Here is a 25,329-nt window from a genome sequence, read left to right on the forward strand (position 1 = left end):
TACTACTGAATATGAGGTGTGCTTCTAGGAGTGTGATGAAAAAGCATAGTAATAGACTAATCTAGACTAATGAGACACAGGAGATGAATCAAAATTAGGAAGACTGCATAAATAAAACTAACGCTTACACAAGGAGAAGACTGAGTGTATGAGTTTTCTGTCTGCTTTGCTCTCTTCCTTCACTAAGACTATTAAGGAAGGATTTGATTGAACTTCTCCTCTGCCCTCATTGCTCCTGCTGTGGGAAATCATAACATACAATGTGTTTCTGGGGGAAACCATTTCCCATCTCCCAGTTCAAAGTGAACATTGATTTCTTTTAAGTACATACTCTCTTGCTGCTTGCCTACATCCCCACGTACTATAATACAAAGTTCTTCATCTAACATGGCTGTGAAGATCTTGAAAGTCTGCTTCCCACATGTGGCTTGAATTGACAAGTCAATTCCTACTATTCTTGCAGTATCAAGAGCCAATGCACCACATCCTCTGAGGTGGGGGCATCAACCTTCACAGAGCAAATGAAGAGTCAAAGATTTACCAGAAAAAGCTGTTTCAAGCTAGGCATTGTGTGCAGTCCTTTAGCCTAATGCATCCTGGATTGAAGAAATGCAAGTTGTCTCAAAAGTCCTGGTAGAAGCTCCATAAACCACAGATACTATGAAGAGCTGTTACACCTTTTGCATAAGCCAGTAGTTACTAAAAGACTACCCTGAAGCTTTTTTTTGTAATGAATGCAGATGAAGCAGCCACTTTGCAGTAGCAATGTGCTTCCTGTCATTTCTTCTGCTGTTGGTTGATAAAAATAACAGGAATTAATGTTTGTTTGTATGGGAATGAACTTCAAAGGTGTGATCAGCCATTCTCATGGTTGGTCATCTCTTTCCCATGATATCAGCCTGGTATTTTCCCTCTGATCACAAGAGCTCCCAGTACATCTTCAGGCAAAGAGATCCTCATATAGAATAGTCATAACAATGGCAATCAGTTTAGAAACACTGATTTGAGTGGTTGTGGGACACTGGTGAGACCTCAGTGAGTCTTCATTGTATTAATTTTCAATTTCCCTTAGACATGTTTAATCCATATGAGAAGTGCTACAGGGTCTGGACAGAAGGTGGAGTAACCTAACCCTAGACTTTCCAGAGTAGGGTAAGAAAGGGAGCAAGCACATTGTCCTTGCACTGCTACAGCTTTCCAGCCTCCTGCGAGGGGCTGTTTAGAGATTTCCCAAGATTGTGATGTTGAACAATTTGCTCCATGTGAATTTTAGCCTTACCTTCGGTCCCACAGGTCCAGGCCATCCTACTGGTCCTGGCATCCCAGGGACGCCCGGGGGACCTGGTCTGCCCTTGAATGGAAAACATTGATTACAATGATTCATAAAACACCATTCCTACACTGGTTACTGCAGACAGGGGATTAAAAGACCTATGTGTACTTATATCCATACAAATCCAATTTATATTGAGAGCAGAACCAAATCTTTAACTAATTGTTGCTGTTACTATGGTCCTTATTCTGAACATTCCTACATTGCTAGCTACAATTTCTTTTTATTAACTACTGTATGACTAGCAATAACTACCTATGTACATACAGTTATTTATGTATTTTAATTACTGCCTGTAAATCACTCTTTCAATATCTCCTAAGATGCTGCAGATTAATGCTCTTCCACTGCATTACACTGCTTGACAATATTATCTCAGAAATGTCGTCATGATATTCAGGGCCAAGAGTGAACTCTCATGGGCCGGACAGCTTTTAAAGAGAGCTGTACAGTTTTATTTCCAACCTGAGCAACTTCTCTTTCAGAACCTACTTGTTTTTGTCAGAAGAGTAAGTTGATTTACCATGTTTAAAGTTAAGCACTTCTTTGTAGATTGGTGTGTTACTCTCTCGAAGACATTGCTGTTTCAAACCCTTGAATTTATATTAATAATATTTTTGTTTACTGTATGGCATTTAAAAATAGATTAAAGAAAATCACCTCTCCTGTTTATGTGTTTTATATTTATTTGAATTACTTGAATTATTTGATTGGTAGTTGGTGTCAAAATCCTTGGTATATTATTAGAAAGGTGTCAAAATCTTCGGTATATTATTAGAAGGGTACTTCTTTTCCTAGTTAGTGACCACCCCCTGCATATCTCTGATTTCATCCTGCATTTCTGTCTTCTTTAAAGTTAATTACATTAAATGGATGTACTTAGTGACTGAGATAACATATTCTGTTTCATCACATGTAGGGGCACATATTTTTGACAATATATCACAGCTCATATGTCACCAAGCATAGGATTGTAGTCAGCATTTTGCACTGGTGCCAGAGCTCTGGAAGGGTAATCATTAATGGTTGTTCCTTCTTCAGGGGTATGTGGCTGAGCCTTGTTTAGACTTTGGAAGAGTAAAAAGTCTGATTTTGCTCTGTGTTTTTTTTGGAACACCTTTTATAATAGCTCCCATAATCTGCTTCCCCTCTCCACACAGACATTCCAGGTAATGTCCCACTCTTCGGCTTCTCTCTGTGCTTTTACTCAGGGGATTTGTCAAATTCAAGCCAGCTGGGACAGCTCTCCAGCCCTGCACTGGAAGCTCCCTACTCTGAAGGCCAGTGATAGAAGCACAATCAGGCTAAACTTCAACATTAGCTAATTTTTCTTGAACTCTTGTCTGCACCCCTGTCTGGCAGTTGCTGTTAAATATTAGATGGATTTCTGAGACAGCACCTTTGTTCATACCTTTCTTCCAGGCCTGCCAATCTCCCCCTGCCAGAGAAAGGAATATGTCAGTCCTGTAGGCAGCACATGAAGCACAGTGGCTCTTAAGTCAATGCATCAATGCATTTCTATTAAAAAAAAACCAACAAACAAGCAAGCCCACAACCCTTTCCCCAAACAAACAAATGAACAAATACCACCAAACAAAACACTGTAAATATCTTTGTGATCAAGACTGAGCTTGCAGAGGTAAAATGAGAAGAATTACTGTATCAGAGCTCCTTGGTCTCTCCTGTGCTCTCAGCCCTGAATCTACAGTCAACTTCTATAACAAAGCACACAATTAGGTGCTCAGCTTCAGCTGTAAGGCCCTTTAGGCATCATTATGGAGCAAATCTTTGCACATCTGAAAACATAACATATAGGGCAGCTTTAACACCTGAGCTGTCCCATCCAATTCACACTGCATGGGAGAGCTCTGCTCATCACGTCCTCCCAGAGGGACAGGGAGCTCAAAGGCCTTTGAGTCAGTAAGATTGCTGACTTTAGCACCTGAGATGTCACAGCCAAAAGAAGACATAAAATACATAAATGAAAATGAACACAGAAAGACTGAGTTTTAAATTATAGCTTCATGCCAATTCATACATTCTAATTAAAGCTAAACCCTCCATTCATAAGGCCCACCATTCACTAAAAGGGCAAAGAAAGAAGTGAACACCCTCCCCTGCTTCTTTTCTCCTCAAAAACACATCAAACTCCATAACAACAGACACTTACCTTCTCCCCTTTTGGTCCCATTATACCAGGTATTCCTTGTGGGCCCTAGGGAGGAACATGAATGCTATTATTAAACTGCATTAGTGAGGCGCTTGTCTTCCATCAGCCCTTGACCCTGTATGTGTTTCCTGGGACCTGAGGTGTTGGGTGTTGTATTTGAAAGTGGCCTCCAAACACCAGGTCTGTGCCACTGCTGAACTGGCAGGATGCAGAGTTGGACTGACATGGGAAGGGCAGGGGAATCACATAAATGAGGAGAACCCACAAGAAAAACAAGCCTGGGGCAAATGAAAGATGAGAAATTATCAGAGTCCTGAAGAATTAGCAACCAGGACATGGAGACACCACATCAGCTGGAAAAAGAGGTCAGCCCTAGGGGTGGTAAGGGAAGTAGCATAAAACATGTGGGCTGGACTCTTCAGGATGGGATGGACATGGAAGATTGCTGCCATTTCTGAATTCTGAAAATATTTCTCTCTGTCAAACAAGGCTGATTCTCCTTCCAGGAGACTTCTTAATCCAGGAAGACCTTGAACACCTTTCTCAGAAATAAACCACTAGAAAACAGATTTATTTCTAGAAGGCTTTGGTTCACAGATCACCTTTTACTTTTAAATGACTAAGGAAAAGAATCCCATGAGTCTGCATCAGAGAAGCATTAGATTCACAGTAAAAATCACTCACTCCAGGTTTGGATCCTGCCTGTCTTATACTGTCCAAAATGTGATCAAATTGTACATGAATAGGAGCAAAATCTACCCCCTGACCCAAATTACTCCATTTTAGCGAGTAGAGTTATTTTAGGTTTTCAGTAGTGAAAATCAATGCACCCTATTAGAGTCAGAACCAAATGTAATCTTATTTATTTCTTTGTACCTTAGGATACACATGGGAGGAATTACACTCAAAGTCATACCATTACAAATCTAATTCTCCTTCTTATGAAAATTTACTAAAATTCATTTATGAGTCAACAGTATGAGCTTTTGCAACTCCTCTGAAACCCATGCAAGCTACAGAAAAATTCAGAAATAATTACTAGATGTCTCCTTTGCAGGTGGACATTGTCACAAAAGTATTTCCCAAAACACTGCTGGTTCTTACGTTGTCCCTGTACAAGGCACCGTCCTGCAATTTGTAATTAAAAATTCCAAAGCCATGTTATACTCATCCTACTGTCTGCTGTTATGATAAAACCTGCCAGCCTGCTCTGTTTAAAAATATTCTTGGAGGGATTGTAGATCATTTGGTTGCTAGATTAATATTATTTATAGCAATGGACTTTGTAGAACAATAGAATTAAAATTACTTTCTTGCAATTTAAGTCTTCTGACTTCAGAGGCTATCAACAGGATTATTTTTTTTAAAGACAGTCTAGCAAAGACTGAAATAACAAGTGTTTTTTTTTCATATGAACAGCAGCTCTGGATCATGGCAAATCCCACTGGAAGGCTGTTTCATAATGCAGAGAAGACTTTCCTCAAGACAGAACTCAGCAAACACTAAGCATCACTTCTGATCACACCCTTCCACTCTCATTACCTAAATTAATCTTTCTCATCCTGCATCTCAGCAAAGACAAATTGGCAAAACAACAAAGACACAATTCATGGGGAGTTGGAACTACGTGATCTCTAAGGTCTCTTTCAACCCAAACCATTCTAATGATTCTAGAAAAAGAAGACTTTGTGGCTTTCACCTTAAAACTTCTAGACTCTCCAATTATCTTCTGAAGTACTGACTTATAAATAACTAAAGCTAAGCTTTTTGCCACATTAGTGAGCCTTTACTTGTGTTGTTCCTACTTTTTAAGTAGTGTTTGGTTGCTTGTTGCCTGCTCAGGCTGCCAAAGCCTCAGTCACAGCTTTGCTGAGCACAGGTCCTGTGCCATGTGTGCTATTGGCTGTATGGCAATAAACTGGCACTGAGGGGGCTTGAGGAAGGTCATTGTCCCAAGGCACCAGGCACAGCACATGGATTGGCACTGCCTGTGCCCCAGCAGGAACTGGAAGTGCCTCTCTACAAAAACTCTCCACTTTCTTTGGAGGGAACAAGCATGGAAAGGCAAACAGCTGATCCTCTCAACAATACAGCGATGTTCACAAAAAACATCCCTCTAGGGTGGTTCATCTCCTCAGAAGAAGGCCAGGTTGGATGGGGCTCTGAGCAACCTGGTCTAGTTGTATTGTCTCTTTTCATTGTAGGGAGGTTGTACTTGCTGACCTTCAAAGGTCCCTTTCAATTCAAATGGTTATATGATTCTAAGATTTCTGAAAGAATAAACTGTAGAAAATGAGGCATGAGGTTAAAAAGACTGGTCTGAGGCTATCCAGCAAGTCAGAGACAGAGAAGTTGCAGTCAAGCTAGGAGACTCTGTACCTCCTGAATCCCACCCCAATGCCCTGCTAAGCCCCTCCTCGTCCCTGATTTTACTGTAGATGTTTGCCTTCTCAGGGATGTACTCCACTAACATCCTAGTCCATTTTATCCCTTGTGTATCCACTCCACAGGCTCTTGTCCTCACAAAAAAGAAGAACAGAGTCTAAAGCAAAGAAAAAACTGACAAGGAGCCTCTGAAGGAAGTGATGACAAATCTGTGGTTTTTGAAGGGTGCTACCCTCTGTAAAACTCAAAAATGAAGGGTGAACTTGAAACAGAATGAACTGTGTACGGCAGGGATGAGAACATAGGGTAAAAAGCCTACATGATATATGCAAAGTCATATCAAAATGAAGTTAAACCAGATCTTGGCATGCTTATTGAGTGGTAAAAAACATTTTCATGTGTTTCAGAGCTTTGTAAGGACTTTGGAGCAAGTGAGAGAACGATGTGGTTTCATCACACATGCATCACTCACCTGGGGGCCAGGAGGCCCTGCAGAACAGTGCGATTCAGGCAGAGAGGAAGCCTGTATTATCTGGAGCTCATGACACAACTCCTCCATATCCAGCTTCTATGAAACATCAAACATATGAGTGAACATGCAGCCACATGTAGCCTGTTGGAGAAATGCATAAAAATCCAGCTGCCATACACTACAGTCTCAAAAGAGTTTATTTGCTCCCTTTGGGAGAAGTCTGGGGCTTGTCACAATGTTATCTTCATGGATGCTTGAACATTAACACTTCAGCATAGCCTCCTGCCCCATGCTTCCTTCCCCTCCTCCTCTTCCTCCTTCTCCTCTCACAGAGGCACATCACAGCCTGGCTGCCCCTCTGAGCCAGCGTGGGACCCTGGCCTATTCTTAGACCTGACCCTGCCCTCTCTGTCCCACTTTGCCAGCAGCAGCTCTTCTCCAGGAATAGCATCTTTTCTCTAATAATAGAGACTTCACTCAGGGAGGGCACAGGCAGCATGAACTTCGCTCCAGAAGATACTAACCCAGAGGCATTCATTCACTGCAGTGCAGAGCCAGTGCCTTAAATGATCAATGAATGTCTGATCTCTTGACTTCAATATTAAGCTTTCATGAGTGAAATGCCTTGTTTATGTCATGTGACAAAAGTGATCTCCCCTGGAAACACAGATGAACACTGAGCCAGAAACACTGGATTAAAACAACTGATCTTCAGCTTCCAAGAGAAAGGCCACTTTCCAGTAAAGCTCTGACTACAGGCTCCAGAGAACAAGCTGCTCATAGCTTAATTCACATGGCTCCCACCCTGCTCGTAACTGCTTATTTTCATATCATGTTTTTATGGGGAGATGGTCTGGAGGGTGATTTTAGGCTCAGATTACTCTCTAAAATGCTTGCAGGAATCTCAGGGACCCTGGTTCCTGTCTGATTCTTACTGAAGGAGTACAAAACATTCCTAAAGAGATCTTGTCTTTGGATCTCCTTTCTGTGGAAATCAAGGCACAGGCAGGGGAGGTGATGAGGAAAGCAAAGGCAAGTGTATTTTGGTCTGGAGAGAACAGCACCCTGAGTTCAATCCTGACCAATCAGAAGGCAATGGGGGTTTTACACTGTACATTTTCTTGGGTTACTTCTTGCCTGACATCTTACTAATCATTATTTACGGAACTCTAGCAATAATTGCAGTGTTTGTATATGGTAAATGAGTATTAAAATTAAGGAACAGGAATTACTGAGTAGGTAGAAAAATTCTTTATGCTGGGGTGGAGAATATGTTAGCAGAACCTGCAGTAAGAGGACTTGGGCAAATTGCTGTGTCATATTCCCATTGTATCATGCTTATGTCAGCATATGTTTATGGACATATATCACACATGGCAGGTTTGTGCATGGGTGGGTGAGTGAAAACTGCATACCAGCATCTCAAACACATATGTGTTTCTGCAAAATGAAATGGTGGGGAATAGACTCCACAGGATGATTTCAGGACCTTCCTTTCACCTACTAGGTAAGGCAAATGTGATGCAGACCAGGACATCTACATCTACATCTACATCTACATCTACATCTACATCTACATCTACATCTACATCTACATCTACATCTACATCTACATCTACATCTACATCTACATCTACATCTACATCTACATCTACATCTACATCATCTACATCTACGTCTACATCTACATCTACTCTGAAATCATTGTGCAGGATGATTTTTTGATTTACCTTTCTGTCCTTACTGGTTTACTGCATTGCCATTTCCTCTGGATCAGGATTGCCTTACTCTAAGAAGGTTTCAAAATAGAGTAAGGAAAATATTCTAAGTTAATCGAATTAACTGCAGGAACAAATCCAGCCTCGTGCCACTCCTTGATCTATCTGATATTTACTTCAAGCCCCAGTCTGGGATGCTGTGTGATTGTCCTCACAGAGCCTTATCAGCACAGCCGGGCAGGTTTGCTGAGTGACACCACAATGTGCTTGAGACAATGCTTCATTCTTTGTCATTACAACTCGTGTAAAAGAAGTAAAAGCCACACTTACAGTGCTCCAGCTGTGCCTGAAGTACGGTGGTGGGAACAAGGGCGGTGGAGGAGGGCCAAGGAGGCAGCATGCTCTGCAGTTGAGCTGCTTCTTCTGTTCCAAACAAGGGAGATCTGTTCAATACAAACACTCAACTGTTGTCTTGAAGAGCACAATCATTTCTTTCAGAATAAGAGAAGTTGTCATTTCACAGTATTGTCCTACATCCTGTATGCATTGATTGCAATGCTGTAATCCAAGAAGGGATTTAAGAAACCTGGTGGACCCTTAAGTCTCTAAGTTCCTTCTTGTTCCAAAGGATATGGAGAGTGTTAAGCTCCGAATGTGGTTCTGACACAGGCAGAATCTTGAAAATTCCAGATAGGTGACATTAGAAAATGAATCAAACATTTATTGTTTTCTCTACTCTCTGTTCCAAAAGTCTGTTGCAAATAGCATCTTCTGGTCCCTGTTACATCCCACTTGCCACCAGGAAAGCTCTCAGTGCTGTTGGCCATCACCTTCCCTGTGAATTGAATCACTTTTGGCACTTCCATGGTAAGTGGGAAGTGTGAAGCTGTTCCACAACACATTTCCTCATATTTCCTCTGGAAATGCAACCAGGTTGTCATATTCCTGATTTGTGCATCATCCTTAAGAATAAATACCCCACAACCCAAGCTTAGCAGATACCTTTGTCACAGACTGACTGGTAAGACAAGACCTCAGTTGTGTTTGGCAGTGTGTTTGATGTTTTCTGAGAGGTGAACTTCCATCAAAATATAAGAAGCTGTGACCAAAATTCACAAAGGAAGATATTAAGATGGTGCATTTATACACTGCATTTTGTTCCTGAATCTTATTTATTTCTTGGGAAACACATCTCTGATCAGAGTGAGAACCTCCTTCAAAGGTTTTGCCAAGGATAGCAAATATTTATTCATGCTTGTTGGTTTCTCCCTCTGGCTAGTGGCAGCTGAAATGAGTGTCTGATCTGAAAGGTGGCAGGGAGCCAAGAAGAAAAGCCTATGGTGAAGTATCTGGTATTAATAGAAAATCTCTAAATTAAGTTTCTGGGAAGACAAACCTGATGAAATTGCTAGATTTGTGAACAAATCAATTGCAGGCTGGATATTGGTCATGTCTCAAGGTAAAGGAAGAACAGAGTTACTTCTAGTTTTTCAAATGTCTGAGAAAATACATTACCTCAGTTTCACCATCCCATGTTATTGGGGACATTATTTTCTCAGTCCTGATGCACAGAAAAGAGCTGCCCAGAGGAGTGGGATTCAGCTACCAGGGGTAGTTCATGTCATACAGATTTTTTTCCTCTGTTAAAACGCTATTTGTGATGATACCTTTGATACCCAAGTCAACTGAATTCTGGAAGTGTCCATAGTGAAGACTCTTTCTCAGCTTTTCCTCATGAGTTTGAAACTCAGTCAAAAACTTCAATTTAAGAGAAAGGCAGATTTATTAAGAAATGGTATATTGTTTATTTTAAAGCTTTGAATACGTACTGAAAATGCCAATGTCCTTTAAAAAATAAACAGAGGTACGAGTCACCTGTCTCCAGAACTTACAAGTAATAAAATACAAAGATATGAAGAGTTAAGTTTTGTATTGGCTTAACCTGAATTCAGTCACACTTACGCAGCTGTAAATAAATTTTTCAATTTTTAACACGCAACTTCTGCAGTTGTCTGAGTTTCAGGATTGTATTTCAACCTATTGCATTGCGACAAAATAGTGCAGTATTAAGGTAATGGACAGCTTGTAATTTAACAGGGTATAAAGCGTGATTATTACTTTATTTTAGGCCATATCCCAATGTAATCTTTCTTAGTATCACCTCATTTCATGATCTAGACAAGATTTCAGTAGGATTATTATCATTCAACAAGAATAAGGATATCAAAACTAGCCTGATGTGGCTTAGGTGCTAAGAGATAACTACCAGCAGCTTGTTTTCTGCAGAAAAAGGTTTATGTTACTGCAGTTGTACTGCTACTTAAAAAAAAAAAAAGTGTTGTTCTTGAAATATTTTGCAAATATAAGATTAAATATAGATGTACAGCTATAGTTCTAATATTGTATTTATCGCATCCTCATGTGTACATTCCAGTCCTGGGTTACAAAAAATTTGGATTCTCCTTTTTAGAAGAAAAGCCTGAAAATCTGTAGGACAGCTTTCTTGTGAGAAGCACTATAGCTAACCGAGATGGTAAAAAAAATAGTCCCTAATTTTAGTCTTCATCATGTTATGAAACTGTAACACAAGTCAGGGTGAAGCCCACTCTGGGTTTGCTGGTATGAGCAGTGATAGCAGGTACTGATCTCAATGTGGAGCCAAGCAAAATCTAACTACCAGCAACAGAAATAGATACTACTACTGTAGATATTATTAGACACTATTACTAATAGATGTTATTACAATAGATAGATACTAAATTCTGATCGACACTATCATTATATATCAAGTAATTATGTATCATTAATAGTAAAGATATTGCTATATAGGACAGGTATCAATTATGTAATGACTCGAGTAGTTAATATTTCAGGGGCTCCATCAGTAACCCTGGCTATAGTCTGGAAGGTGCCATTCTCAATCAAAGATTTAAGAAAAGACTGATTCTAGGTCAAAGAACCTTCCCCATTCAGGTATGACAGGTGATATGACAGAAGAAGGAGCAAAAAATTGAATTATTCACAAAGGGACTGCAGGTATGACTGCTATAATCTGATCTTCCAGGAAGCACCACATTTCTTTGGTACTGATTTTGTCAGAAAGTGCTAGAGGTCCAAGATGCACAACCATTACAGTATTGCCTTGATTTATCTCACAAAAAGGTTACCTTGGCAGCCTTACAGGCTCTCTGCAAATGCAATGCATATTTGTAGGCTCCAGGTTAGCTTTGTTTGCTAAACACAGCCTCAGAATACTCCAGTCCCCATCAGTGGAAAAAATCTCAGCCCAAGAATAGGACTGTCATGGTTTTCTGTGAAATATGAAGACCCTGCCTACACAGAGCATGCATTTACATATCTCATACAGAAGCTGCTCTTTCAACAACTTCAGTGCCAAACATGTTCAATAAGGAAAAAAAAAGACAAAATGAAAATATCCTCTTAGGACTTGTCCAAGAGGCAATTGTTTTCAAAGAGCATAAAAATTAAAATAGCCACCTTTGAAATAGAATGTATTTACATTCTCCGGTTATTTTTATGGTTAAGGCTATGGTTAAGGCTATAACCATATTTATATGGTTAATCCAATTCAACAAGAAAGTGACTTTATAAATCTATGGGTATACTACCAACGGTAGCTTCAGAAAACAACATACTTTAGATAAAGTGTGATGTTGTCTTTTGTTCCTGCAGATTTCTTGTGACCATAGCTGGACTTGGGGAACTCTTCTTCAAGCTGGTACCACACAGAGGTAGAGAGAAGCCTTCACCCAGGCTGAGTCCCCTGGAGTGGGGCTCATATGAGGTCTATGAGGCCTCCCAGGGCAGATCCTAGAGAAATCTTCAACCCCACAGTCACAACAGAAATACCAGAGATATCCTGCCCCGGATTCAAGTCAGATTTACAGGATTTCATTGAAAAAAAAATCATAAATAAACCATGAAAGTGACTTTCATCCTAAAATCACAAAGCTGTAGGCTGAACGCTGGGAGGAAAGGACAAGAAAGGAAAAGGATACTTAACATGTGTTTCCCTTCCTATTTATGACCACATTGATCCAGCAAGCCCTGATGGGAAGCTGAGCTATTATCCAAAGTCTTCTCACCCTGACAGCAGGGCTGGTGGCTTGCCCAGCCTGTGACAGGCAGGGCTCTGCTGGATGGAGCACTCTGACGGCTGACACCCATCACAGATGCTTCTCCCACTCGGATGCCACTCAGAATTAATAATAAACGAGCTGGGCAGACCAGCCAGTTAATGAATGTGAGCTTGTCCAGCTGAAACTGAGCCTTTCATCTGCTTTGTTGTCATTCATTCAGGCTCCTCTTAGCCTCTTTGCCAGGACAGCAGAGCACCACAGGCCGCAGCCACTCAGCTCCAGCCTGTACATCTACTGCAAGCGACTAGGGAATGTTTTCCTCTTAAGTTAGGAAAGCTTAAGAGCTTGTCCAAGGTGCTTTTATTTACAGAGCAGATGCAGGTATTAAGCTCTCCTTTAAAACACCGAAGATAAGTTCCAGCATTACCAATATATGCCTCTTTAAAATGTGTGTTTCAGGTAACTTTTTGGCCCAAAGTGTGCTTTAAGGACATATAAGCAGAGATGAGAATACAGCTTGTGTTTGGAGCTGGGTTGAACAGTCAAGTTAGTGAATTGTCTGCATCTCTCAGTATGTTTTTGAACTTGGACCTTATAGTTGATGGCCTAAATATATCCTTTCCTATAAACCAGATTTAATATGCCAAAGAAATATTTCAAGATTAGGTAATGGTGTCTGTGTAGAGGAGGTGGTGAAATTCCCATGGGAGTTACAAGATGAGACACAGAGCTGCAGCTCTCCCCTGCCACTAGTTTCCTTTTGTTTAAGATGGGCTTCAGACTCTTTAAGAAACAGAACAAAGCAGATCAGAAATTATTTCAATTAATTTTAGAAAATTAAGAAATCCAGATGAAACCTTGCAGGTTTCTTTTAATAGAATCATAGCATTCTTTAGGCTGAAAAAGACCACCTAGTTCTAAAGGTTAAACTAGCACAGTCAAGAAAATCTCATAAAAATTTGGAAGTGCTCCATTTTTAATCTCTGAAGGACCACAGGCTGTGGCAGCAGCACTTTACCAGCTGATGCACACTCAGAAACTGTCATAAATAAATGTATTTAAAAATCAGCCAGTGTTCACAAAGCTTGACAGCAGCATGATCCCTGGCACGCTGCCTGGGCGGCGGGTCTGGATATCCACCTGGCCACAGGAGCAAGGACACTCTGCCCTCCATCCCCACCTAACATTTAGCCCACGTCCCTCAGCATCTCTGGCTGCCTGGCTGGGGAGCAAGGGCTGGCTGCATCTCTGAGGTCAGCCCTAGAAAACTCTGCAGATGCGGCAAGCTGTGGGAAAGCAAAGGGGCCTGCGGGATTTTTAAGCAAAGGAAAAGCCTCTTAGTCCCTGTATGTAAAATTTCAGACATTTTATCTGTGTGTATGTGCACGTATGAGGACAACATGTATGCCAGAAGGTTATACACTGTTCTCTCAGACTGATTGCAGAAGGAAAATTCTGAGATCAGTACAGGAAGAGAGAGAGAGTGGAGGATTTACTTGTGTTGGCTGGGCATTCTGTTTCTCAAAACAATGAAAAATGCCAGTAAAATCTAATGGGTATAACACTTCAGTGGGTTATAAAACAGTTTTGTAAAATAAACCTGTTGTTTTATAAATCCCAATAATCATGACAGGGCTATTCTGTGCAGTTTTCCTTCTATTGCCTTTCACTTGCAGAGCTCCAGAGCTCTAGACACTGCTAAACAATGTTGACAATTCTATTCACTCCCCATCAGTTCATGAGAAACCGAAGCACAGAGAAGTTATGCAAGTCCCCCAAGTCCAGGGGTACCAGAAACAGCCTTCCAACCCGGTGAATTACAATACCTCATCTCAATCACTTTATGAGCCAGATCATAAAACTCCACTGCTCATCACACCAGAGCAATACTGTAAATACTCTGAGTATTAAAGCCCAAGAATTTACCATAATCTCTAGAAGAGCCTGAAGCACTAAAGATTAAAGCAGGATAGATATTGCTTCAGCCCTGAAAGACTTCTACATGTCATTCACTGCCACACAGTCCTCTCCCACTTTGTGTAAGATCAGTAGCAACCGAGCTGAGAGACACCAGTTCCACCCTTCTGCAACTGCAAGATCATAATCTGTCAGTGCTGGCATGGATCAAACACGTACTTGACTTTGATGTTGCTCCACCATATGCTCAGACAGTCCCAGGCAATCCCTATGAGACTGTGGGTGTTGCTGTGTGTTCAAAAAGACTTCAGAGAAAAGCCTCTCAATTCTTCTTTGAAAGTTCATTGCCATCAGCTGGATTAACTCCTCACAGCCCCCTTGCTGCAAGAGATTCCCAGGCCAGCTGACTTTATTCCCCTGCCTTTGACCAAAAAACCCAACTATATACTGACTTTATATTATAAAAAAATTGTTAACTTTGTATCCAGAAGCTGATAATCTGTCACCGCTTCCCTGGGTAGAAGAAAACTGAAAATGTAGCACTGCCTTTACTTGTGAGCATTCCCCAGAAGCCTGCATTTATCCATACCCTCTTGCAAGTTCCTGAGGAAAATGGTTAACCTCTTTTCCCCTCACTGCCTCATTTCTCCTCTGTGGTTTTCCTACACCCATCTTGTCTTCCCAAATGCTCTTTTAGCATCACAGGTGTGTGACTACAGAAAGAGTCCCCACAATTTCCTTTCCATTAAAGGGGTAGATTTCCTTGGAGAGGAGACGAAATAGAGCACCTAGGTTGGGGTTTGTTAATTCCTGTAGAGTTTTTCCTCTGTTCTTTATTTCTGATCTTCCTCAAACCATTCTCCCTAGATATGAAGGTCTTGCCCTGTTCTTTTCTACCTTCTGAGCTGCAGCACAAGACAGATCTCCCAGCTGCATCCTGGCTGAGTGCTGTGCTGCACCACGGCTGATTCTGCAGCCACACACCATCCTAGTGCCAGGAGTTAAAGACTGCAGGGAAACAGGGTTTGCTTATTGTGACAACAAATGTCCTCCTGTCTGAACACAGCTGATACTTTTCTTTGGTTTTAACTAAAACTAGCTGTTTCTTTTGCTGCAGTCACACTGCTGGTGCTTCTGTGCCAGTAGTCTGCCCATGGGAAGCCTCAGTGTCTGATAGGAAACAGATTGTCAAATGCAAGGAGGCTAAAATGTGAAGTCACAGACTGTTCCCCTCCTGTGCAGGGGTTTGGTAATACTGACATACCCACAAATGAACTGTCTGTACTAAAGGCAGAGGCCTACAAGCACCGTCTGTCTGTAACTATGGAGGGACTAAACTGATTTTGCAGCACTTTGGATTGCTTGTTGGTGGAGCTTCTATCCTTTCACTGAAAACACCTGATTTTGAAACAGCATGCTTTGCTGTGATGGAATTTAAGCCTCCACATTTCAGTCTGCTTGTAACAAAAATCTAGTGTTCACCAGCATGTCCAATACCCATGGACTACAGACAGTGCTATCCTCATTCATGGCAATGGTACAGCATGGAGAAGCTTAGACCATCTGGATCTCCACGTCAGCTGCAGATCACTTTCAGCTGAGGTTCCCATTTGGGAAATGCTGCCTGTCAGAAGCATTCATAAGTTATAGAAAAACCTCCAGATCAGTTACTGCTTCCTTTGCTGGAAAGCCAAGCAAGCACTGCCTCAGCTCCTGTACAGACATCTGTCCCTGGCAGCTGGAGGACTTCTTCACAACCCAACAAGTGAATACTATGATATTCAACTTCAACAGCATTCCACTGAACCCTTTCCCTTTGTCTGCATTATCACTCAACCTTTTTTGACAAGACAAGCCCCTTGTCAACCAATAATGCCATAAACACATCAGAAGCCTCTTTCTTCTTCTGCATGCAAGACCAGGGCTGTACTTAAGGAGCTTTGCTGCAAACAGGTTCCAGCTCACTCACTAGAGGCCTGTCCTCTTCTGATTTTTATTTACTGCTGCAAGGCAAATGCCAACCTCCTGAACTGCCTCTGGTGTCCTTTCCTTGTCCCTTACCCACAGGATCAAGTGGGCTCCTTCTCACTGGTTTACTGCGAATTTCAGAGCATCTCTGGGGGACCTTGGCCACTGTGTATGACACCAGTGCTCCCTTTGCCCTTGCTGACGAGAAGGTGGAGTCACGGACAGGCTGTGCACAAGTGTGGCTGCTCTGCTCTCGCCTTTCTCAGCACAGGTGTTGCAGCATACACCACCAGAGAAGGTCTGTGAGTCCTAAGTGAGTCCTTTCTCTCCTGAATATCATCTACATTGACCTGAGCAGGACACCCAGTTTGGGATTTTCACGGGTCATATCCACCAGGGGAGAATATACAGATAAAGTCAAATCAGGTAATTTTTTAAACTCTGCTTATTTAAAGACCCATTTACTTGAAGCAACAGTAACCACACCATACTAGGCTGTTAATTTGCTGGCAGCTCAAGCATTTCCAGAGAGGCTGCTCAGGAGCTGTCCTCTTCATCAGCTTAGAAGGGTAGCCACTACGCCTTCCTTCTTTTGGCTTATCTTCCCATTTGGGCTATCAAGTTAAAACAGCCAATCCCAAGGTTATTTTCTCCTCTGAAGCTGAACAGAGAATCTACTGAAAGAATATTTTGGGTCCCTTTCAGGCTCATATGAATCACAAACAGGACAGAAAGCTCTCAACATCTTGCCCCAAGACCTTTGGCAGCTCAGCTCCACAGCTAGGTGACTGCCGTGTCTCATGGTCAATGATATTTTGCTTTCCTTCTTCTAACAAAGCTGTAGCCTTTGCCAGTGGCTCATTTCCATCAGGAATTTTAATCTAACCCCAGCTTTCCTGCTTATGTTTGTTCCATGAGAAACCCACTACCAATGGTACCAGGATGCTCAGCACCCCCTGGGCCAATGCTGACTTTACAGAGAAGAGCCAGGCTTCCCTCCCTGGTCTGATATTTTTGATTGCTAGTCACCCTTTGGGCTATTTCCCCAGCAGGCTCTGACTGCTGCCTTTTGAGAGTCTTCAAGATTTTATTTCTCATCTTGTTTTAAATTCCTTCTGCAACTTTCTTTCTCCTCCAAACACTTGGATAAGTCATTCTCTTGTGATTTTACATAAATATTTACAATTACTCTCTTTCGAAACAAAATATATCCACCTGACATCTTTGCTGTCCATTATGACAATAGTTAGAGTTCCTGCAGGGAAAAGAAAACCAAGCCCTGATGATGGGGTCAGACCTTCCTTTTATGGAAAGACAGCCCTGATCCCAACTCCCTCAATGTCAGGAATCATCCCTTGTTTCTGGCTCTTTTCTCTCCTGCTGTTTCTCTCACAAATGCACAATGTCCTCTCCCCACAGCACAGCACCACAGTGGCCCCCAAGGTCCCTTCTCTGTGCTGCCCAGGCACAGCTCTCACCCTACACAGCTCCCCTTCCCAGCCCACCTTGCCCATCACCACAGCTCCAACAGTGTCAGTCCACAAGAAAACATAATGCTTTTCTGCAGTTCTGCCACATGAAGTCTGGTTGCAAATATTACACCTTTTTGATTCAAAGAGGATGAACCTACTGAGATATAATGTTCCTTTTCTTCAAGAAAATTATAAGACAACAGCAAAGAAATCATGAGGAGTACTGCCAATAGCGCTCAACTCCTGTTGAATTCTTTTAAACTGATCCACCCTAATACTTCCAAAGGACTGTGAATCATTATTGACTGTAGGAGTCAATCAAATCAAGGGATGCACTTGTGGCATGCATAAAAGGCCAGAAGAAGCATTGAGATGCAGTTATTTTTCTTCAGAAGTTTCTGGTACTTTAAATACTGTCCCATCTCTCTGCGAAACCTTGGGCCTGGATGAGCAATAAAGGGGAGGAGAAGGAAGGAGCAGGAGAGGAAGAGAGTCTTTCTACTACCTGAATTTGGAAGGTGGCTTCAGGGTGGTTCTTACAAGGTGCAGACTGGTTCATGTAGCCCTACTAAAAGTGACTACAGAACTCATGCCTTCATCATGTGAGTGCAGCAGCTCAGGAACCTCAGTAGGGCAGAGCTTTGAAAAATAGATGTAAATGACACCACAAATAAGTGGTGTAATGGGTGGGATATGACAGGTTACCCTGAAAATAACCTTTATTCTCCAGGGGCTGAGCTCCCCATGCTGGGGGTCTTCACTGCCATGTGGAACCACAGCCACACACTGTTATAATATGTTATACTACTATTCTCTAGAACATTTTCTCCAGAAATGATGCTCCAGCACCATGAGACTCAATTCTCTGGAGCGGACATGACACTCAAAATGCTTCTAGAAACAAGGGTTGAGTGAGGCTGATGGGACTCTGAGGTGGAGTTGGCAGAACACAAAGATCCAGATTATTCTTCTTTCCCCAGTTATTGTACCAACACTTCTCCACCCTACAGGCTATTTCCCCTTTGCTTTCTAGTTACTGTTTTGTGACCTGTAAGCCTTTTTATTTGTGACCTGTTGCTATGCGAAAATGTGTGAGGACACAAATAAAAGTACTTTTAGACCAGAAGTTTTCAGACATACCTGGAAGATACCCAAATGTTTTTTCCCAACTACAGGAAAGCCAAGAAACTGCTTTAAGAACATCCTCTCTGCTAAATGGGATTAGTTTCAGAATTTGAAAGTGTACCACTGAAATTCATTCTTTAAATGTGGAATTGCATCTTGGTGCCAAATACAAATAATTGACTCAGCTGATAGTCAGAGAACATTTGAGAAATTACTAAAATAACCGAGAATGTACGTGGAATTAATTCACCTTCACTGCAAATGGAAGTAATTAATCTTCTGTGACCCCTGTCAGATTTCTACCAGAAAAATCACAACTTACTGCTTTTTTCTTAGAAGTTTCTTAAAATGCAGGTGTAACCAAAGCACTAAAGGGATCTCTTATTAGATAATTTTTAATACCAAATAACCCTGATTAGCAAGTAATAATGACACACAGGTATGTCTCTTAATCCAGCCCTGCAGCTGTGGGATTGATAGAATCTTTGGCCAACTGCTATTTTTTCCACATATTATCAAGCAAACATTGACAATACATACATGACAGGAGCCTCATGAAGAGCTTGCTGAGTATAAAGGTGATTTTCAGTGTCTTGGCCAGAGGAACAGAGTGTGGGACTTTGCCATGGAGCAGACTGTGGGGTGGGGATCTGCCCAGTGGGGTCTTTGCAGATAAGTCCCCAGGACTACCCTGCTCTAGCATTTTCCTTCATGTTTACCTCTTCTACCATGTGTTTAGCATAGATGACAAGTCTTCCCTCTTAGGGGCAGGCTATTTGTTGAACTGTTATTTCTTAACAGGACAGCTCAAATGTCTTCTGTAGACACACAAGTGTGTGCCACAGGAGAAGGCAATGGAAGCATCACATTCTTGTTTGCCTCTGTGGCATCTACAAGCACCAAAGAAACATAAAGTTCTTCAAAACAAAGTTTGAGGTCTCATGTTATTGCAATGCAATTTGGAGTGTATCAGAGAAAATAAATCCTGCTGATTCCTGTACCTCACCGTTAACTAACCTCAACATGATGGAAAAAACACATCCCAATCAAAAAGAAATGGTAACAAATTTAAAGGCTTTTTAGCATCTTAGAGAGCTTGATCATAAACCATCTGGCTACATGGGTACAGCTGAGGGATATGAGAGCAAGAAAGGCCATGTGTCTTTAAGTCCATGTCTAGGGTTGGTTTTATTTACAGACTTAAAATATGCACCCCTTTGATCACTGTGAAAGCCATGGGGAGGACCTATAGGTACAGCAGGCCCTGACCTACCAGCCTCAGTTGAACCATCTCAGATCTGACACTGAAGGAACACAGGACATTAGTCAGAAGCATCTGTATTGATACAGAATAACAGACAGAAGGTGGGAGACAGCAATTTGCCATAAATTGGTGAAAATTCCTCAGAGAAGATGGAGTCAGAGCTCTCACTGGCTTTCCCCTTCCTCCGCCTAGAATGTGACTGAAGGAAAGTCTTGCTGCTGAAACTGTAAATTCTGTTAAGAGGGATTTCCAGTGCCTGGCTCAGCTGACAACTAATTTGTTTTGTCTTTGCCTAGCAGGGATTTTCCATGCAGTGGACTCTTGTTTGCTATGTAAGTCATCCGAGTATTTGTTAGTGTCATAGCTGGAGCCAAATGATGTTTATTCTGCTAACATCCAGTTGGGCTCCAGCAGCACTCATTGAGGTCAGGGCTTTATTTATAGAAGCAGATATACATTGAGATTAATTTTCTTTCCCTTGCTGTATTCTACCTAAACTCATCCAAAATAGAAAGAAACATGCAGACATGCAAGTAATAAACTAATTGGGCCAGATCCATGCATCAGCACAGCACCACAGAGGCCAATGGAAAAAAAGCATTTTTGAACAGCTGAGGATCTTGCCCATTATTTCTCGTGGGGAAGGGAAGGGAGGGGTTTAAAACCAGAAATTATAAAGCAAAAAGCAAAACTGACCAAGCAACAAAATGTCCTGGCGTGTGGTAGAGCAGGTCTGCAATGCAAAATCCCTCAGCCGAGATCTGCAATTTGAAGTTTGTTTTTTTTTCCTCCTGTGTTCCCAATCACCAGAAAGTGCAAGAATCAGAGTGCAGAGCGCTCCGAGCAAGGAAAAGTAACGACTTAAAGCAATTTACCTGCTGAAAGTGAGAAGACATTGTCAGCGTACGCAGTCTGAGACAAAGCAAAGCAGAAGAAAAGCAGCAGGTAAGATCCCCGGACAGGTGGGCTGAGGACCATCATGCTGGCTCTGCCCTGGCAGATCCCAGCTCAGAGGCGCAGGGCTGCCTTGGGGCTCTCTCTCTCCCCTCTCTCCCTGTCTGCCTTGCCTGCTCTCTGCCTCTGCCCTCACTATGGGATGTGTGTGTCTGTGTGTGTACGTCTCTCTCTCTCTCTCTCTCTTCCCCCTCCCTCTCCGTGCCTTTAGGAAGAAAGAATGCCAACCATTTCCCATTAAATCTTCTCCTTACACTAGACACAGTTATATTTAACTCCTGTGCTGGATCAGTTGCCCCTATTGTGGACATTAGCTGCTAAAACTGAGACATGGGGGATTCTGGTTTTGCTAACAGAAGCAAAAAAGCACTTTGGATAATAATGATGATGAGCAGGAACGAGAGAAATTAAGAACCGGACTGTAAACAGAATCTTTCAGTACAGGCAACCAGACGCTGGCGTCGAGATGGATAAAATCCCTGACTGATCATCTTCTACAGGTCACTAATTGTCTTAATGAGAGAGATGAGCAATGACCTAACATCTGCTTATCCCTGGTAGCTACAAGTGTTGCATTTGTGTACAGAGTGCAGCTCAAGGTGTGGGATGCCACAAAGGCTTCACAAACTGATGAACACATTGTTATTTTTTATTTACGTGAAAATGACAGTATCACTGACAGTGCCAGACATTGCAGGATTGCAGAGTTCACTGATGGGGTGCAACAGGGGGAAGAAACAATACATGTGCCATGATGGGGTGAATGAAACACTATCAGCTCCGGGGGTGGAGATGGTCAACACACTACACAGCACTATGTGAAGAAAACAAACCTCCCACTCTCTGAAAAGCAGTAGGTGTCTTTGCTACCTGTACAAAAGTTTGGGGTTTCTGTGCTTTCTTGCCACATGCAGGGCTTTACAGATTAAAAGATTATATCTCTGAGTAAGTAGCAGAGATATCTTCCTCTCTGCCTGGAATCTGACAGTGGTTTCCATGAAAATCAGAGGTACATCCTCTGCTGTGAAAAAAATTACTCTCTTCTAGATTGAGATGGTTTTCTTTGCTCACTGTTTATAGTTTCCCCCAAGAAAATGTGAAAATATTTTGGATTAATTTTGGAATTGATTCTTTTTTCCCATTTGAGAAGAGTTCTCACTGACAGAAATGGTGACATGTCCCCCTGAGCATTAATTCCACTGAAGAGCAAAGTGAGATATTTCCACAATTCTGATTAAACAGTCTTGGCTGTTCCTTTCAATGCATTGCAAACATATTGACAAAATCCTTACAAATGTAATGGCTAGATGGGAAGAATAATGTCTGTCTTATACATTTTTTATCCCTAAAAGACAGGCTTAATATAACCATAATGCTTTCTAAAATCTCTTTTCAGTACTGCAATATTTTAGATAACACATTTTCTACTTTAATTTAATCATATCTACGTTATTCCACTGTCTGTTAATTTTTAGTATTTGGTTTTTCTTAGTGAAGATAATAATTTGGTCTCTTTCTTCTTTGGCCAAGATAACCATGGATTAAGTGATTACCATTAGTTTTCTTGGCATGCTACATCTCAGAGGGAAAGGAATATCTCTTAGGAAGTTTATTGTGACAAGCCCTGAGCATGTAAGATAAATGTCCAGCTGCAATTCCCATGATAGAATCCTGCATGGAGGCTGGAAAAAAATTGCTCAAAAGTTAAAATGTCAAGATTGTATTAAAATACACCACCTCTGCAAATATGTGACCAACACAATAGTTAGTCAAAGGAACGAGTGAATAATTTCAAATCCTGCAGAAATCCTCCGGCAGTCTTTTAGCAACTGAAAATTTGGTAGAAATTTCTAGTAGAAAACAGTTTCTATTTGATAGGGAAATAACTAATCCAGTAATATGAGAAAGAACTAAGATCATACAGTAGGACCAATATCTTTCCTCTCCTTCTGTGATTCCATATCAAAGGTATCCAAGAGTGATACAGAAAGCCAGGGCTGGTTCAGAGTTAGGAAAAACATATGAAGTTAGCTTTGCTGTCAATTCTCAAATAGAGACTTTTAAATCCACTTATTGCAGTGGAGAACCCTGATTAAAATGGAGGTTTTGTCAATGATCTCCTTTCTTTCAGCATAGCATCTCCATGACTCTGAGCCTGTTTGACCTGAAATGGCTCTCAGCCAATGTGAGAAGAAAGCTCTATGGGCACACTCTCTTCTGGGGAAAACACACCATCTTCCACAAAAACTTGAAAGAAGACAAGGCTTTGGAGTTCCCTTCATGTGAAGATGCCTCATCCTCATGACGTAGTTCCAGTCCCTCTTTAGATTTTAGTGGAGAGCCCTCATTACAGGGCAGAGAGCCAGGCCATGTCAGAGTGCAAGTCCTGAGTTCTGTTTCCTCTGATTTTGAGGTGTGGGCCTTACCAGCTGAGACTGCTGGCAAGGTTGGTAATGGTTTCACGAGAGAAGAACAAAGTCCATTGGAAATAAAATGGACAACATCTGTGGCCTTATTGATTTGACTTAGGCAGGTGACAGCTCAGCAGACTGACTGTCCCTGCTCCAGGCTGGATGACAAGGCTGCACACCTGGTCACACAGCTTCTCTCTGACCCCCATGGCATCAGGGCCTGTGGCAGAGAGAATCCTGAGGAGAGAAATTGTCACGTAGCAGGGGGAGTCTGGCATGAGAGACTTGACAAACATGTGCTTTCCAGGCCCTGGGGACTGTGAACATGCTCAGCCAAGCAATACATTTCTCCAGCTATTCCTTATTTTTTTTTTTTATTTGTGGTAGATGCCACAGCAATTAAAATGCCAAAAGTCAACCAACACATAATGAAAAAAATGACCTGAAAAGTTTGTCTGTTCAAGAAGCTGTTGCTTGATCTTTTCAGCCCAAACTTGAGCTCTTAGAAGCACATGGAAGAATCTGCTGATGATACCACCATGTAAACAGAATTTATGAGCTTTTTTCTATGCAAGAATTAATAAATAATTGTTAAAAAGAAGGCTTCTTCCCAACCCTGTTCACTTTTGGTTGGCAGGTACTGCATTAATGAGACAAGGTAAAATGAATATAGTTAAAATACCATCAATCTCAAATTCTTTCAGGAACACCATTCTAGTTAGAAGGACAAGATACTCTTGGAATAATTTGGGTCAGATAGGTCATCTAGTCCAATCCCCTGCAATAAGCAGAGACATTTTAACTAGATCAGGCTGTTCAGAGCCCCACCCACCTGAACTTGAATGGTGATAAGGAAGCGACATCCACCATTTCTTGGGGCAAACTTTTCCACTTCTCACCATCCTCACCACAAAAGATTTCTTCCTTTTATCTAGCCTAGATGTATCTTCTTTTAGTTTTAACCTATTCCCCCTTGTCCTGTTGAGATACTCAATATAAAATGGAGATTTCTAGTTCAAAAGTCTGAAAGCTCTTTTGCTGAGTGGGGCAAAGGTAAAACAGCAACCCCAAGTTAATGCAGTAATTCAATAACAGCCCTAACTGACTAGGGATGATGATTTATCTTTACACTCTTCAGAGCATATTTGTTTACAGAGCAGCCCAGCTCTCATCCTGTGTTTAAAAAAATTATCTTGAAACGTTAAAGTTACACTTTTAGACTTAATTCAAAGGCTCAGTCCTTCACTTCTTTTCACTTCTATGAGTAATCCCCATGCATACATTTATTTTTCTACTGAAGACCATAGAACAAAAGAGTTAAGGACATGATTAAAGTTCATGGGATCATTCAAAGTGACTTCCATCAAAATTACCAAAACCACTCCACTTGTGGTCTTGTAATGTTGGAGGGCACAACTAGGTAGAACAAGTTTAAAACAATAATTCAGATGCTAACCTTTATAAAAGCACTCTTCTTCCTCTGTTTTTCACTTCATTTTTCTTTTAAACCTCGCCTTTCGAACTGCAGAACACACAATGCTTCTTGGATGAAATGCACTCATCATACATGCTCACACATAGGCAGAGAATAAAGATACATGTCCAGGATTGCCATGTTTTGAAAATCTGGGGCAAACATGCAAAACCTCAGAATGATTCATAGAAAAATGTCCTACAGGACAAAGAAGATGGCCTTGACCGTCGTAGTCCCAGCCAACTCAGGTCTCCAGTCACCAGGATCTAAGCAGATAAATTGTCTTCCAACATCCTCAGATAGTGAATCACAAACAAGTCACAGCTGTAACTCAGTATGGTCTTGGTACATGGTAGAGGAGATGGAAATAGTGTGCAGGGTAATTTTTTTCATCTTTTTTCATTTGGATTGTCTATTGCTATTTACTTCTATTAGTAAATGTCTGCAGAACTCCCTGCCTGTACTAGTATTGCTGCTGGAGGCACAGAACACAGAAATATCTGGCAGTAATTGGCTCCCACAACTCCTAATTTAAGTGATTTATCATCTAGCTTGCCAAAGAGCCC

The 25,329-nt window shown here is 41.5% G+C and overlaps 1 protein-coding gene across 1 annotated transcript in view; it reads right to left on the reverse strand.

The window, feature by feature from the left end:
• The window catches only part of COLQ (collagen like tail subunit of asymmetric acetylcholinesterase), a 47,676-nt gene extending 26,697 nt beyond the window's left edge, over positions 1–20,979 (reverse strand). Inside the window, exons 1-6 of the mRNA XM_058833286.1 lie at positions 20,800–20,979; positions 8,409–8,521; positions 6,361–6,456; positions 3,504–3,548; positions 2,745–2,771; positions 1,280–1,351 (exon numbers count right to left, since the gene is read on the reverse strand). Of these exons, the coding sequence (XP_058689269.1) occupies positions 1,280–1,351; positions 2,745–2,771; positions 3,504–3,548; positions 6,361–6,456; positions 8,409–8,521; positions 20,800–20,905 (459 nt within the window). The 5' untranslated portion in view covers positions 20,906–20,979. The remainder of the gene's footprint in view (positions 1–1,279; positions 1,352–2,744; positions 2,772–3,503; positions 3,549–6,360; positions 6,457–8,408; positions 8,522–20,799) is intronic.
• Between the last annotated feature and the right edge of the window lie 4,350 nt (positions 20,980–25,329).

Source organism: Poecile atricapillus, chromosome 2 (genome assembly GCF_030490865.1).
Source record: "Poecile atricapillus isolate bPoeAtr1 chromosome 2, bPoeAtr1.hap1, whole genome shotgun sequence".
NCBI classification, from domain to species: Eukaryota; Metazoa; Chordata; class Aves; order Passeriformes; family Paridae; genus Poecile; species Poecile atricapillus.